This window comes from Apodemus sylvaticus, chromosome 12 (assembly GCF_947179515.1).
Source record: "Apodemus sylvaticus chromosome 12, mApoSyl1.1, whole genome shotgun sequence".
In the NCBI taxonomy this organism is placed as follows: domain Eukaryota; kingdom Metazoa; phylum Chordata; class Mammalia; order Rodentia; family Muridae; genus Apodemus; species Apodemus sylvaticus.
In genome coordinates this window covers 96,781,938-96,796,672 of record NC_067483.1, presented here as the reverse complement: position 1 = coordinate 96,796,672, position 14,735 = coordinate 96,781,938, and the positions used below count along the sequence as shown (strand labels likewise).

Here is a 14,735-nt window from a genome sequence, read left to right as displayed (position 1 = left end):
AGGACAGGAATTCATACAGGGTAGGAACTTGGAGGCAGGAGCTGATGCAGAGGCCATGGAGGGATGTTACATACTGGCTTGCTTCCCCTGGCTTGCTCAGCCTGCTCTCTTAAAGAACCCAAGACTACCAGCCCAGGGATGGCACCACCTACAAGGGACCCTCCCCCCTTGATCACTAGTTGAGAAAATGCCCCACAGCTGGATCTCATGGAGGCACTTCCTCACCTGAAGCTCCTTTCTCTGTGATAACTCCAGCCTGTGTCAAGTTGACACAAAACCAGCCAGTACAGCATCAACCTTTCAAAGACCTGTAAGTGGCTTAGGTCACAGAGTGGGTTCTTTGGATTGTTTGTGCTCAAAACCATTTCTATAGGTCCTTGTGGTTGGTGAAGTTCATAGTGTCAGCCAGGCTGTTAGGTTGACACTTGTGTAACAACTGTTGGTGGATCAGGCAGGCCAAATGGCTGCTGTTCTTCCACAGGTACTCACCGAAGGAACTGCCTTGATCCTCATGGTTCCTCAAGCCAACCCCAGAACAGACTTTCTAGTTTATTTATCTTCTCCCCAATACAGAAATAATGTATCTCTTATTCATGTAGGCACTGAGAATTTCTAAGTGGAAACATTTCTGAGCTCTAAACCCTAGGCTGCATCTCAAGCTAACAGCAGCACAGCTGTCAAGCCCCACCCAGGTCACCTAGGTTAATACTTCATTCTCTTCCTCAGTCCTGATGCCTCTATAATGGCCCATTCTACGTCAAAGTCCTTGAAGCTACAGGCAGATGAAAGCAATAGATAGCACCCCAAAGATTTAGGGACACATTAAGAGATTTCCTTTTTATAGCATTTGAAAGGCACACACACACACACACACACACATGCACACACATGTAGTGTGTGTGTAGGCCAAAAGTCAATCTCAGATGTTTCTCAGGTGTCTTCTACTTTCATTAATTAACTAATTAGTTAATTAATTAGCAAGGCAGTGTCTCTTACTAGCCCAGAGCTCTCAGCTAGGTTAGGCTGGCTGGCAGGTGAATCTAATCAGTCCACCTGCCTCAGTCTCTACAGTTTTTGGATTACAAGTCATGTATTCCCCACTGCATCTGACTTTGCATTTGTTATTTCTGTAACAGGACTATTGCACACACAAAAAAGTATGGCTAAGGCCTTATAAAGTATGGCTAAACTCTACAAGGTTATGTTCATAATATTGTAGAGCCAATTGTATAGGGATTAGCCTCTGTATGGCTTCTAATCACAGTCACTGTGAGAGCAATAGACAACTTCTCAATAAATCCCCCAAACAAAACAAGAATCACACAAGGGGTAGCTCCCGTGTTGATGCCTTCTTTCTTCTTGGCCTCCCTGTTCCAGGTGGGAGAGTTCAGAGCGCACGCAGCCGAGTGGACAGCCAATGTCACAGCTGAGTTCAAGGAAACGAGGAGGCGACTGAGCGTGGAGATCTATGACAAGTTCCAGCGGGCCACATCCGTGAAGCGGAAGCTCTCTGCAGAGCTGGCAGGCAACCACAACCAGGAACTGACTCCATGTAGGAGGACCCTGTCTGTGAACCACCTGACCAGCGAGAGGGAAGTCCTGCCTCCCTTGTTGAAGGCTGAGAGCATCTATCTGAACGGGCTGACACCACACTGTGCTGGTGACGACATAGCTGTCATTGAGAACATGAAGTAGCTCTCTCTCTCGGAAGAGTCTGAGGTGAAGCCATAGGGAAGGGCTTCCCTAGGCTCTTTGTGCCGGTTGCTGGTAGCATTTAAACATTGTGCATGGTGAGCTCAAAGGGAAAGCAATTAGGTACACCCATCTGGTCACCTTACATCAGGGAGTATGGAGTCTTGAGCAGCACTCTGAGGAGGATCGAGAGCTGTCCACTGAGTGGCGAGTGACTGACAGGCAGTGTCCCATGCCTTTTTGTGCCCAGACTGTTTTCCTTCCCCTCCCCCCAAACGTGCCATAAGACCTCTGAATGGATTGGAATGCTTCACTGGTCATGTAGATTGGAGGGATCAGCCCTTGGTTTTCCAGGGATCACCTAACTGAGCCTGGATACTGACCACTTAGGGACGACAACATTTCTTTTTGTAAATGGCAAGAAATTCTTACGCAGCCTTTTACCTAAGAAATTTTCTGCCAGTGCCTTATCTTACGAAGAAACAAGACCCTGTCTGGTGGGCCTGTGGTTCCCCCCACCCTCACCCTCACCCTGGGCTCACCTCTGCTGTCTCTCACCCTTCTCCTCCCCTTCGTATACCTTATTGTGCTGGAAGCAATGTGTAGCTTAATGAAAGAAACAGATGCCAACCGCAGGCACAGAAGCAACACGGAAGCTCTAGCGTCACGGGCACTGCAGAGAAGGGAGGTCAGAGAGGCCCCTCTGAGTATTTATTTGACTGGGGTACCAATGGTACAGCTATATATATGTACAGAGTAATAATTCCCAGGCCGGTAACCTTGGCTGCTTCCACACGGCCCCCTTTTCTCCCCGGCAGTATTTGAAGTTTATCATTTATTAATAACTAGTCATTTTTAAAGGCAGAAGATGACATGAGCACATACATCCGTAATCTAAGCGATGTGATAAGAAAACTGTTCAGACTGGTATAGCACGGTGATCTTAGCCAGCCCATATGGGAGAGAGCAAATTTGCTCGTACACAGCTCACTGTCAGCTTGGACTGGTGTGAGGTACAGCAGGCTTACACACTTTTCTTAAGTGGTTCTTGCCAAACTGGAGGGAGGGGTGATGCCCTTCAGAAGGGGGCACAGCCCCAGCCAGCCCAGGGTCCCTCTGTGGCCATAACTGGGTGTGAGCACAGACCCTGGACTTGGGATCACTGTGAGTTTTGCACATGGAGAGATACAGACTGCTGGCCTACGCCATCTCTTAACACTAGAGAAAACGCTGAGTAGCACAATCTACCCGCCCCCCCCCCCCCCCACGAGCTACTTTTTGTTTAAGATGAGAAAGACTGATAATTCATTTAATTTAAATTTATATTCTATAATTCTTTTTGGATGTTTCAAGATTCAGAAGAAATCCAGTACCTGCATCTAGCCATCTGCCACACTTTCCTCCGTGCCGGACTTACATCTACTGAACACTGTATATGTAACTTTTAAATTTTTAAAGTGCAGAAGGAAAATGATTCTTCTACATGTAATCGCAAAACTGATTTCTTTCCCTTCTGGGGGAGGGATGGGCTTACGTGAACACATGGCATTCAGATTAAAGTCTTACAAAATAAACCCAGGATGTTTAAAAACACGAAAAGATTCATATTTTCCGAAATTTGAATTTAAGCTATAAATGTAAATATATCCAGTTTGCTTGCAGAGAGTACTTTTATAAACCTATGAAGATTCTAACCAAAATTTTAGAATGTCGGGCTCCTTTACAAAGAAAGCTACACCCATCTTCTGGAAGCTGATACGGTGGGATGTACTACGCACAAGCTGTGAACCGGAGGACAAATAAAGTTTGTAATTAAAATCAGCTCTTTCCACATCTCCTGTTTGCTGCGAGAATTTCCATCTCATTTAAGCCTCATGGGACCAAGGGGGTGGCAGCTTTCCTGCTGAATTATTGTCGTTTCTTTATCCATAATAGCCAAGAAATAGTGTGGGGCTGCCCTTATTGGTGACGGACCCTGGGGCCTTGCGCATGCGCACAAGGTAGGCAAAGGGCTACACTGCTAACATTTACTTGTTTTTTTTTGTTGTTGTTGTTTTTAAGATATCATAGCACAGGCTAGCTCCTACTATGAGTTTCTCAGCCTACCTCTAGTGTGCAGGAACAAGAGACATGTGCTACCACATCTATTCTTCTGGAAGAATGTATGATGCTTACTACTGCTGCCTTTAAATACAGCACCATGCCGGAGACTTGAGATGGCTGTGCAGTGCTCTGCGTTCGGTTTTACTCTTCACATCTCTTTAAATTTTTGCCATTCTCATAAAGTTCATTATATAGTTATAGAAGTTTTCATTTCTTATTAAGGTAGGGATATGAATTTGTGGGGAGTGTTTATAAAGATGTCTATTTGAATCTCTGAATTTTTAAAATTAACATTGTCATGTGCTAAGGTGTTCAGAGAAATAGTTTATAGTGACATTACTGACCTGAATGTGCTCAGGCGTAGTTTTCAGTGTAATGTGATGATATTTGTCTACCTGGTATAACTTTGGAAGATGACACCACTGCTTTACAATGGGAGTTGTCATAAGGCCTGCCTGTCCTTGTCACCACACCCCACCTCTGACATTTATGTCCCCACATAAAACATAACTGTTCCCTCCTGAAAGATGGGAGTTTAAGAACATAGTGTTGGGGCATCCATCTGCTCTCTGTAAGTCTCTGAAAGAGACATTCCTGTGTCAGGATTTCTCACCTGGGAAATAAGTTTACACCCTGGGGGAGGGGGGCCGTCTTAGCTCTGTGCAACACATACATCCTGCCTCTTACTACTCCCATGCCTCTTGCCTGGGAATCAGAGAGTGGAGCTACAGACTCCACTGTGAAGCCTCCCTTCTCCTCAGCTAGATCAGTCTCCCACTTGAGCCGCTTCAGCTCTGGCTCTCTTCTGAGACCCTGCCATACTGTCTGTCTCTAGTGCTTTGGGCTGAACTCTCCTCAAAGCCCTGATATGCTGTTGTCTGTCTGTCTGCCTGTCTGCCTGTCTGCCTGTCTGTGGCATTAGTGATTCTTACAAGAAACTCATTATTTCCCAGTATTCGCCATCTCCTTGCACTCCCCTCCTACTCCATCCAGGACCTAATGGATGGTTCCAGAGGTGGCTGTGCTGTGCTGTTTTGACTCAATGCTGCTGTTCACAAGCCCCGGCGTTTTTTGTGATTCCACTGTACATAAACCGTGCATTCTCTCCCTAGTATCAACTGTAGAAAGTATCTACATCCTGTCAGAAGTGATTCCATTTACATTTCTTTTGTTGGGTCTGTTTTTTCTCTGTGGAGTTATTTCTGACGTCACCTACCCTCCCCGCAGGCCTTTACTCTGTCAGCCTGGCCCTCTCAGACTGGATGTCTCTCTGGAATTCACGACCTTCTTGGCTACTGGCTGACTATGGAGATTTGTAAAAGGTATCTAGTATCTAAGATTCCCCTCCTTGTTCCCCCCAGGGTGACCCTCTGGTACTATTCTTGATGTTGTTTTTTCTCTTCCTTATCTCCATATCTACCTGTCTCTAAACTCCACTGACTCACATTCCAAGGACACTTTGTAAATATTCACACCCAGCCACTATAGCCATCGCTGTCTTCCTCCCTTTACTACCTGGTTTTGTGTTGCTAGTCCCTGTCTCTGCTGGTGCAGTGGCCGCGTTAGCGTTAGCATGCAAACTTGATTGTTATAAACTCCAGTTCTAATTCTTACCTGACTTTTATTATTTTGGGTGGTAAGATGCTGTCACGTGACTCAGGCTTTTGGTTTACTCTACTGAGTATCTCCAGGGTCAGCAGCAGCAGCAGCACCACCTCTCTCCTGCCCAGCCCACTGCATCACAGCCTGTTTAAAGCTTATGCGGGTAATGTCTTGGTCAGTGATGCCCACTCATTTTTACTTGGTGGTGTTTCTTTTTTTTAAAAAACTGAACAGAACTCTAGGCATCCTTCAGGACCTGGCTGTAGCATCACTTTCTTGGATGCCCTTTCAAGTGCCTTTATGATGCTCTCTGTCTGAGCCCTTCCCTCTGATCCAGCCAGTAACCACACAGTCATTACTTTCGACCTGTTATCTGGATCACCAGAATGTGAAATGTTTCTTTTAGTCTACTCTTCTCCTCTGAGATGCTAGCAAATTCTACTTAGTAGGCATGTGCGCGCGCGTGCGCGCACACACACACACACACACACACACACACACACACTACAAGATACATAAGCAAGCATGAAAAACAGAAATGTAGGAGCTAGAGATTTAGTTCAATATATAATGTTTGCCCAGCAAGTGTAAGACCCTGGGTTCTACCATCAGCACCAAAAATAAATCCATGCAACAATGATATAAAATATAGGAATTTAGCTATTGTGTTCAGTAGTATCCTTGTTGGTCTCAATTCTACAAACATTAATAAATGATAATGAGAAGCTATAAACACACACACACACACACACACACACACACACACACCCTCCTCACTGAGGGACTTGTCATTTGCTTCTTGTTACACATTAACTCCTATCAATATAGGCTTTATTATTTTCCTTTCCTACTTCTAACTCATAGAGCTTTCAATGACAACTTTTCAATTGTAATTTAATTTTGTAAGCCTGTCAAGGAATTAGCTTCTGATCATATCCTCTGATACTAATGGCAAAGAGGGGATGCCTTTTATTAGCATTAGCTAAATGCATACTTAATATCCTTGCCAAACAAAATTTTAGGGTTTTTTTCATGCTTAAATAATTGTTAAGCCATCTGGGAGCAAATCCAGTATTTGGCAAATTTTAGTTATTTCTAATAGGGAGTTATTAGTCATTTACAGAGTATGATTTTTAAATGAACTCAATAATTACATCTCACTCAATGCATGGCTGGGCGTTATAGGTGCCCCCCTTTAGTCTTAGTCAGGGTTTCTATTCCTGCACAAACATCATGACCAAGAAGCAAGTTGGGGAGGAAAGGGTTTATTGAGCTTACACTTCCACATTGCAGTTCATCACTAAAGGAAGTCAGGACTGGAACTCAAGCAGGTCAGGAAGCAGGAGCTGATGCAGAGGCCATGGAGGGATGTTCCTTACTGGCTTGCTTTCCCTGGCTTGCTCAGCCTGCTCTCTTATAGAACCCAAGACTACCAGCCCAGAGATGGTACCACCCACAAGGGGCCGTCCGCACTTGATCACTAATTGAGAAAATACCCACAGCTGGATCTAATGGAGGCACTTCCCCAACTGAAGCTCCTTTCTCTGTGATAACTCCAGCCTGTGTCAAGTTGACATACAAAAGCAGCCAGTACATTTGCCTTATACATTAAGAGACAATAACATGCCAATCATTCTGTACTGTCTACTTTGTTTAAGCACCAACCTAGATCTTGAAATCATGTTAACATTAGATTTACAATCTGGAGTTTATTAAACATCTTTTTAAACAAGCTTCTCGCCAGGCAAGAGTTTGCTCACACACGAACAAAGCTGACTTTGGCATTACTGCGTCTCTAGGCAGGTGAGCTGAATGCCTGACTCACCCTTAGAAGGACAATGCATGTGCAAAGTAAATGTGACCTTGCTCCTGTCTGCACTGATCAGGAGCCTCCAATATGTCAATCACTAAAGATATGAAACCACTCAGAAGACAGAAAGACACGTGATAGGAAGTCAGAGAAACCCTCAGCAGTCCCTGAGAGGACAGAGCTGGGTCTGAACTATGCGGACAGGCTGGCAAGGTGCTCAATGGGTAAAATTGCTTCCCTAATCACTGAATGCTATGTCTGTAACCCACATGGTGGCAGGAGAGACTGACTCTCAGAAGTTGTCCTCTGACCTCCATCATAGCATGTGCTCACCATTACATAATCACTCACACACATGCACACACACTCACACATATACACATGCATGCACATACACCACACACATACATGGATATACCACACGCATACATGCACATGCACACACATGCATAATTGCATACACAGGCACCACACACATGTATATACACTGACACATGCTAGATGATAGATAGCACACATATATACACATGATAGATCATATATAGACAGACGGATAGATGGATAGATAGATGGATGGATGGGTGGAAGTAAAGTAAATATTGAACCATGGAGGGACTAGGGATTCCAAAACTTTAAACTGAGGCTAGAAACATGAAAGAGGAAAAAAGGTTTGAGGAGACTGACAGGAGAGTGGAGGTGCCAGAGAAGTTACCTGAGGTAAAAACCCTCTTCTGGTCTTGCATTAATGACTTTGTTCACACAGAGTCAAAACACCAGACAAGGGGAAACTCAGAAGAGGAAGGATTTGCTTCCCATCTGGGTCACAGTAGAGAGTACAGATCGTCACAGCAGGGAAAGCGTAGTGTCAGAAAGAGCTTTGGGCTGTGGCAGCAGGATCAAGAGGCTGCTTGCTCACAGTCCCGGATCAAGAGGCTGCTTGCTCACAGTCCCGCAGACAGGAACCAGGACCAGGCTACCGCCCTCCAGGCTGCCCCCCCCCCCCCCCCCCCCCCCCGCCATGACCCAGTTCCTCAGTGGGACTCTACCTCCCAAGCCTCCACAAACATCTCTGCCAGCCGGGGATCAGTCTTTCAAACACATGAGCCAAGGGAGGCCATGCTGCACCCGGGCTCTCCCAAGCAGCTCAAGTACCTGTGTGATTCTGGGTCAGAGATGTGGGGGGGGGGGCAGGGGGGGATGGATATATGAATCACACTGAGCCTAGACTTCTTCATGCTAATGATAACCAGTTGAAGCCAGCAGAATTAATACTGTTTAAACAAATGAGTGAGGGCTGGGGAGTTTGGGTCACACAAGGCCCAGGATTTAATTCCCAGAGCATGTAGACAGACAGACAATTTGATTTTTTGGGGTTTTTCAAGGCAGGGTTTCTTTGTATAGCCCTAGCTGTCCTGGAACTCACTCTGTAGACCAGGCTGGCCTCGAACTCAGAAGTCCACCTGCCTCTGCCTCCAAAGTGCTGGGATTAAAAGCGGGTGCCACCACTGCCTGGCAACAATTTGATTTTTAAAGGGCTGATGAGAAGGCTCAACTGGTAAGAGTACTTGTAGCCAAACCCAACTGTCTGTATGTTCAATCCCCAGGACAGGTGGTAGAAGGAGAGAGAGAGAACCACCTCCTGCAAACTGTCCTCCACATACATGCTTTGACAAGTGTGTAACTACACATATACTAGGTAGATATATGATAGATAGAGATATAGAGAAATAGATAGATACATACATACATACATGATTAGATAGATAGATGATAGATGATAGATAGATAGACAGATAGATGGATAAATGGGTAGGTAGATAGATGATGGATGGATGGATGAGTGGATAGATGGGTAGATAGATAGATAAGTAGGTAGAAGGACAGATAGATAAATGTAATGAATGAAACAACTAAGTAAATGAAGACTTTAAATATGAACCCTGTATTAGCTGATAAGTGGCTCAGGTACAGGTCTCTTTCACAGCAAGTCTGAAATCCTCTCCCAGGGTTAGTGGGAAGGTCACGGGCCTTGCTCATCTCTTAACCAAGCAGCACTCGAGGTCTCCCATGGTGGAGAGTGTCATTGAAGGATCTTATGATCAGCAATTTTGAGTAGTAAAGCATGCACATACATGTGTGCATTGGTTCTCTTTCTCTCTCTCTCTCTCTCTCTCTCTCTCTCTCTCTCTCGTGTGTGTGTGTGTGTGTGTGTGTGTGTGTGTGTGAAGTTTCAGTGGTCCTGCATACTCTATTTGGTGGTGTTAATTTTTATATATATACTCCCAGGACATCTACTTTCCACGGAACTAGAAAACTAGAAATATCTAAACAACAACAGTACAGACTTTTGCTTTTTCCTCCGAAAAATTGCCATGGAAGGACCATCAGTCTGGCCACTAGCTTTTCTGAGTGACAGATGGGATCAGAGCTATCTCAAGTACAGCTCTGCAAATGAGAAATGACCCCATGGGTGACTAACCAGCTCCAGTCCCACCCTGGTGTAGATGCTCCGTAGACACTGACATGCAGCTAATTAAAGGTAGCTTTCTTTCCCCATGAATTGGTCCCACCACATCGCATCCTTTTGTACGGCCTCTTCTGCCCCCTCTGGTTTCCCCATTTCCTTTTTATATATGCCCATCCCTACATCTTACATGTGCCTGAATCCTGCAGGGCCTTGGGTTCTGTCTTGAAGATGGCTGTACATATTGTTTATTGGTACTGAAGTGACAAAATTCAACCTTTTTTTAAAAAAATAGGGAATTGATGACTCTGATGGGGCTCTTGGTTTCTGGGCAGCCAAAGAGAAATATTTCAGTGACTTAGAGCTCACTGGTGGTGAGGAGAAAGGTATGCAGGTCTCGGCCTTCTGAGATCAAAGACAGGGTCCCAGGAACGGACCTTAGCTGGGCTAACACAGGTAACAGTCATGGCAAGTGCTATGTTCATATCACACGTCAGCTGATGTATCCACGGTCTCTGCCTTTGTAAAGGTCCAGATTTCCAGGGTTGTTGAGTTTTTTTATTAGCATTTGATAAACTTTAAACAATTTAAACAATAATATTTTTTTATTCTATGAGAATGTTGCACAAGCATACACAATATTTTAATCATATTCCTACCCTTCCTACCTTCTACCCAATCCTAATTTCATATCCTTATTTAAAAAAAAAACCCATGGAGTCCAGTTTGTTTGGCCTGCATATACCTGGAGAGAGGACATCCACTGGTAGGTGGCCTACCAGAGTTCAGTCAGCTTAAATAAAACCCCAAGTGCTGTCACTAGCTCCCCAGGTAAGGATGAGAATGCTCCCTGACTTGCTCTTGTTCAGGCACCAGTCATTGCTATGAGTTCACAAGTATCAACTTGGTCCTGCCAAATTGACAAAATAAAGCTTGCTCTGGGTCCTTCCAGACTATGAGCTCTTACAATCTTTCCATGAGGGTCCTTGAGCCTTGTGAGGAGGAGGGAATATGTTTGTGTTTTATATGCATTTCTATGAATAAAAACAAATGTTGAGCTCATCACCAGAGAAGCATCTCCCCTCTTCCAGATCTCTGGGAAAGCAGTCTAGGCAAGGGGGAAGAAAGCCTCTTACATGCTCACCCATGGGTTGGGGATTTGTAAGGACAGAAAGCAGAAATTGCATAGTGCTTTTCTTTGGTATTTGAACAATAGACAGGGACAGACTACTATAAATTGGGCACAGGTTGATCGACTTTCTAGACTGAGTGCAAGAGGAGAGGTATAGTTTCATCATCAATACTGACGTCAACCAAGTTAGACACAGCTGGTGCAGTTTTCCATGAGTTGCATGTTATCTGGAAGATTTAAGTTTCTTTTTTAGCTTATACATTTCAGAGGTGGCTGGAAATTGAAGGAGTCTGGGTAAGCCAATCACAAATAGCTAAGGCGGTAAAGCTGGGTGACTAAGCTTCCTGTGACTGAGGAAGAGTTGATTAAGAGCTAAATGTAGACAACTTTAGGAAACTGTAAGGCGGCTTTTACCTAAATCAGTTTCTAAGCCTGTGTGCTCTCTTGTACTTTGTAGGGTATTTGGCACCACCAGAGGCTCCTGCCTGCTTACTACATATGAGCAGGACTCCCAATTGTGGAAAGCAAAAATGCTTCCAGACAGGCGTTACTGACTCTCCAGTGAGGCAAAATCAATTGTGTTTTCTACAGTAAGGACTGCAGTAACACCACAAGGAAATTGTATGCTCTCAGGAAAGAAACAGTGAATACTTGTAGCTGGTCTTTGCTACATTGTGGGTTCTTCTTTTTCCCACCCTTTACTCTCCCTGGTTTTACTTCTATCACTAGATAGGAGGAGAATGGAGAGAAAGAGGGAGAGGGAGGGGAGGGGAGGGAAAGGGGAGGAGGGGAGGGCTAGAGAGAGAGAGAGGGAGAGGGATCCTAGAATCTAATTTCTTTCTTCTTGATTTTTCTTTGACCCAGACTATTAACAAACTGCAAACAAACCCCATGAACAACCACCAACCACCAGCCACCAACCACCAACGCCCCAGCATTCACAAACCCTCTGAAAAGTTCCCAGAATAACAAATGTTGCACAATTGTAGAAACTTCTGCAGCTATCAAAACTGCACCTTTGCTAGAGCATGGGGCAAAGTATTCTCATCTGCTGCAGACAGTCCAAAACAGCCCCGCATTTCTACACCTGGGATTAAAGCAAAAGCACATTTGGGTGATATTTCTGTGTTTTTTTTTTTTTAAAAAAATTCCAAAATTGTCATTACAATTCTACATAGTTGCTTGAGAGATCCTTGAAAAAAAAAAAACCCAAAAACCAAACCAAACCAAACCAAACAAACCAGAAGCCATTGCTTGAGCTTTGGTTCTTGGGCAAGACCTGATCACCCAGATGAGGGAAAATGGCCAACAAAGGATATTAGCTCAGCTGCTTGTGACTCCCTTGCAGTTAACTTAAAAGTCCCCTCAAGCAGGACTAGAGCTTTAGAACCAGAGAAGTTAAGAGTCCCCCTACAAGTCGCCTTAGTTAGCAATCCTCCTGCTGCCTTCCTTGCCTCTAGGTGACACTGATAATCAAGAGAAGCAGTCGGGCAGTGAGCAATCTCATAGAAGGCTCTTGCTGTGGGCTCTGTTGTTAGCTCCGAATTGCAGAGGCAAGTGTCCTAGGAATACATTTTCCTGAAGGCCTTCATACTGGCAGACTCTGGTAAACATTCTCTGAGCCTTTCCCCACAAGTTCTCTGAGGAAGTTAGCTGCAGTGGTAGAGTACCCTTGAAAAAGTCTTAAATGCATCTAAATTCAAGTAGTGATTTCCTTCAGCAAAATGAGGCTCTTGAAGTTTTAGCAGAGGGAGGGAGAACCCATTTTCTATTAATTTATAGATACTTTCCTCACATGAAAGCTGAAATATTGTAGCCATCGTTTCTACAGCCGAGTTACAGGGACATGACCAACATTTGCAATGAGGGGCACTCCCTTTCATGAATTACTTGGGTAGTGTCTTTTTAGCAGAAAGATTTATTTCACCAGATTCTGATAAAAATATTCTGTCAATCTGGCACAGCCATTACCTCGGCACACTCAGGAAATGCACAAAAGATCAGAGTGTGGGGCAGCTTTTTACCATGGGCACACACCTTGCCCAGGAGGGCTTTCTGGAATGTCTGCTGGTGACTGCTTTGGGATTGTTCAGAAGATCCACTTCATCACTGATGTGACTGTAAAGGATCAGAGCCCCAGACAGCTGTTCCCAAAGATGTTTAATGAATCATCACCGTCACGGTGTTGTGTGATTTGATGTTTTAAATATATCCTTCTTTCTTAAGTGCCATAACTAACCCCATGCATTATTCACTGCAGTAATAAAATACCATGACCAAGGGAACTTGCCAAACCAAGAGTTTATTTTGATATACAGACCCCGGGGGGGAGAACCCATAGTGAAGGCATGGCGGCAGTGTTTGGGGTGGGAAGATCGGAAATCATGGACTCGTCACTGTCAGATGCAGAGCAGAGAGAGTGAACTGGAATTGGGGTGAGGCTATGAATTCTCAGAGCCCACCCCCTGTGATGTGATTCTGCAAGGCTCCACCTCCTAAAGGGTCCATAACTTCCACAAACAGAGCCACCACACAAGTATTCAAATATGTGAGACTGTGGGGCAATTTTTCATTAAAGTCTCCCCGCCCCACCCCTGTGCTCCCTCACTGAGCAAGCTATCAGTTAGGAGCAGAATAAAGAGCCTGTGTAAGCTAGCCTACCCTGAAGGGAAGTCAACTGAAAACAGACATCTAGCGATCAGGAGACTTGGCTGTGCGGTGCGGCTCTGCCATTTAACGTGTTTGTGGTAAAGGCCCTGGCCATCCTATTAAGACTTGATTGAGCATGTGATAGCTTCAAAGATGGTGTGTCACATGAACGTGGAAAGGAGGCCTAAGTGAACCTACCTCTCTGCATGTCTGAGGACGCTCACAGTATGGCAACTGGCTTAAGAAAGAGAGCAAAGGGAGTCACAAGGATTTCTATGACCTATGCTTATTACCACAGAGAGCCAATTTTACCTAATATGTATTTATTACAAATGAACCATGAGATTAAATTATATTTGAAGGGGGAAATTGACATTATATAAAAACTATCAAAAACTTGCCCTGAATAAAACAAACAACACCGAAGGCTTTTTCTATATTTAAGAAAAATCACTTTTGATTTCAGATGTTGATACAAATAAACAAGATAGGTCGCTACCCAAACAACTCATAACTCCCCTCCACTCTTTAACCACGCAAAGCTTGCAGAAAAAAGAAGGAAAAGTGCCTAGGAGAGCAATAGAGTATATCTGTTCCCCATAAATAAAGTGCATCCCGCCATATTAAATTCCCAAACATGCCTCCGTTACCCTCTTGTTGGTGGTGCTGTTTGTTACCAGAAAGTCCATTTCCCCAAGAATACTATTTTTAACTTCTATAACTCTGCTTTTGTGATATGAAAGAGAAGGCTGTGTTTCCAGTTCTGTGACAGCTGGAAGTGACTGCTACACCCTTGCAGCATAAATGGTGACAAATCTTTTGTAAATCCAGACAACTGATGTCGCTCTACTATTTCCAGGTGAGCAAGTAGGAAGAACCAGGACAACTGGCTGAGCCCTGATAGGACGGAGCTGCTCACTGAGCCCTTATTGATTGGACAGGTCTGCTCACTGAGCCCTTATTGATTGGACAGATCTGCTCACTGAGCCCTTATAGGACTAGGACTCTGCTTACTAGGATAGGGCACTGTAGGCAGGACCGAACAAACGCTCATTTGTAAAGAGCTTCCTCTATTTCATGGACACATGAAATTCATTTCACATATATGCTCTAAATAATTAACAAAGGTGTGGGAGACTATGAAGAGCTCAGTAAAAACTACATCTCAAGTAAGTCTGTCATAGCAAACAGAAACATCAATTCTTATGTAATGCTTTTCATATTTATTTTGCAACGGAAACTGAGGAAATCCAAAAAATCATCAGATCCTACTATAAGAGCCT

General features: G+C 44.4%; 1 protein-coding gene across 1 annotated transcript in view; it reads left to right on the top strand.

Moving 5' to 3' along the window:
- Kcnk2 (potassium two pore domain channel subfamily K member 2) overlaps nt 1-2,944 on the top strand; it is a 142,718-nt gene extending 139,774 nt beyond the window's left edge. The window contains exon 7 of the mRNA XM_052200899.1: nt 1,378-2,944. Coding sequence (XP_052056859.1) covers nt 1,378-1,695 — 318 coding nt within the window. The 3' untranslated portion in view covers nt 1,696-2,944. The remainder of the gene's footprint in view (nt 1-1,377) is intronic.
- The last annotated feature ends 11,791 nt before the right edge of the window (nt 2,945-14,735 follow it).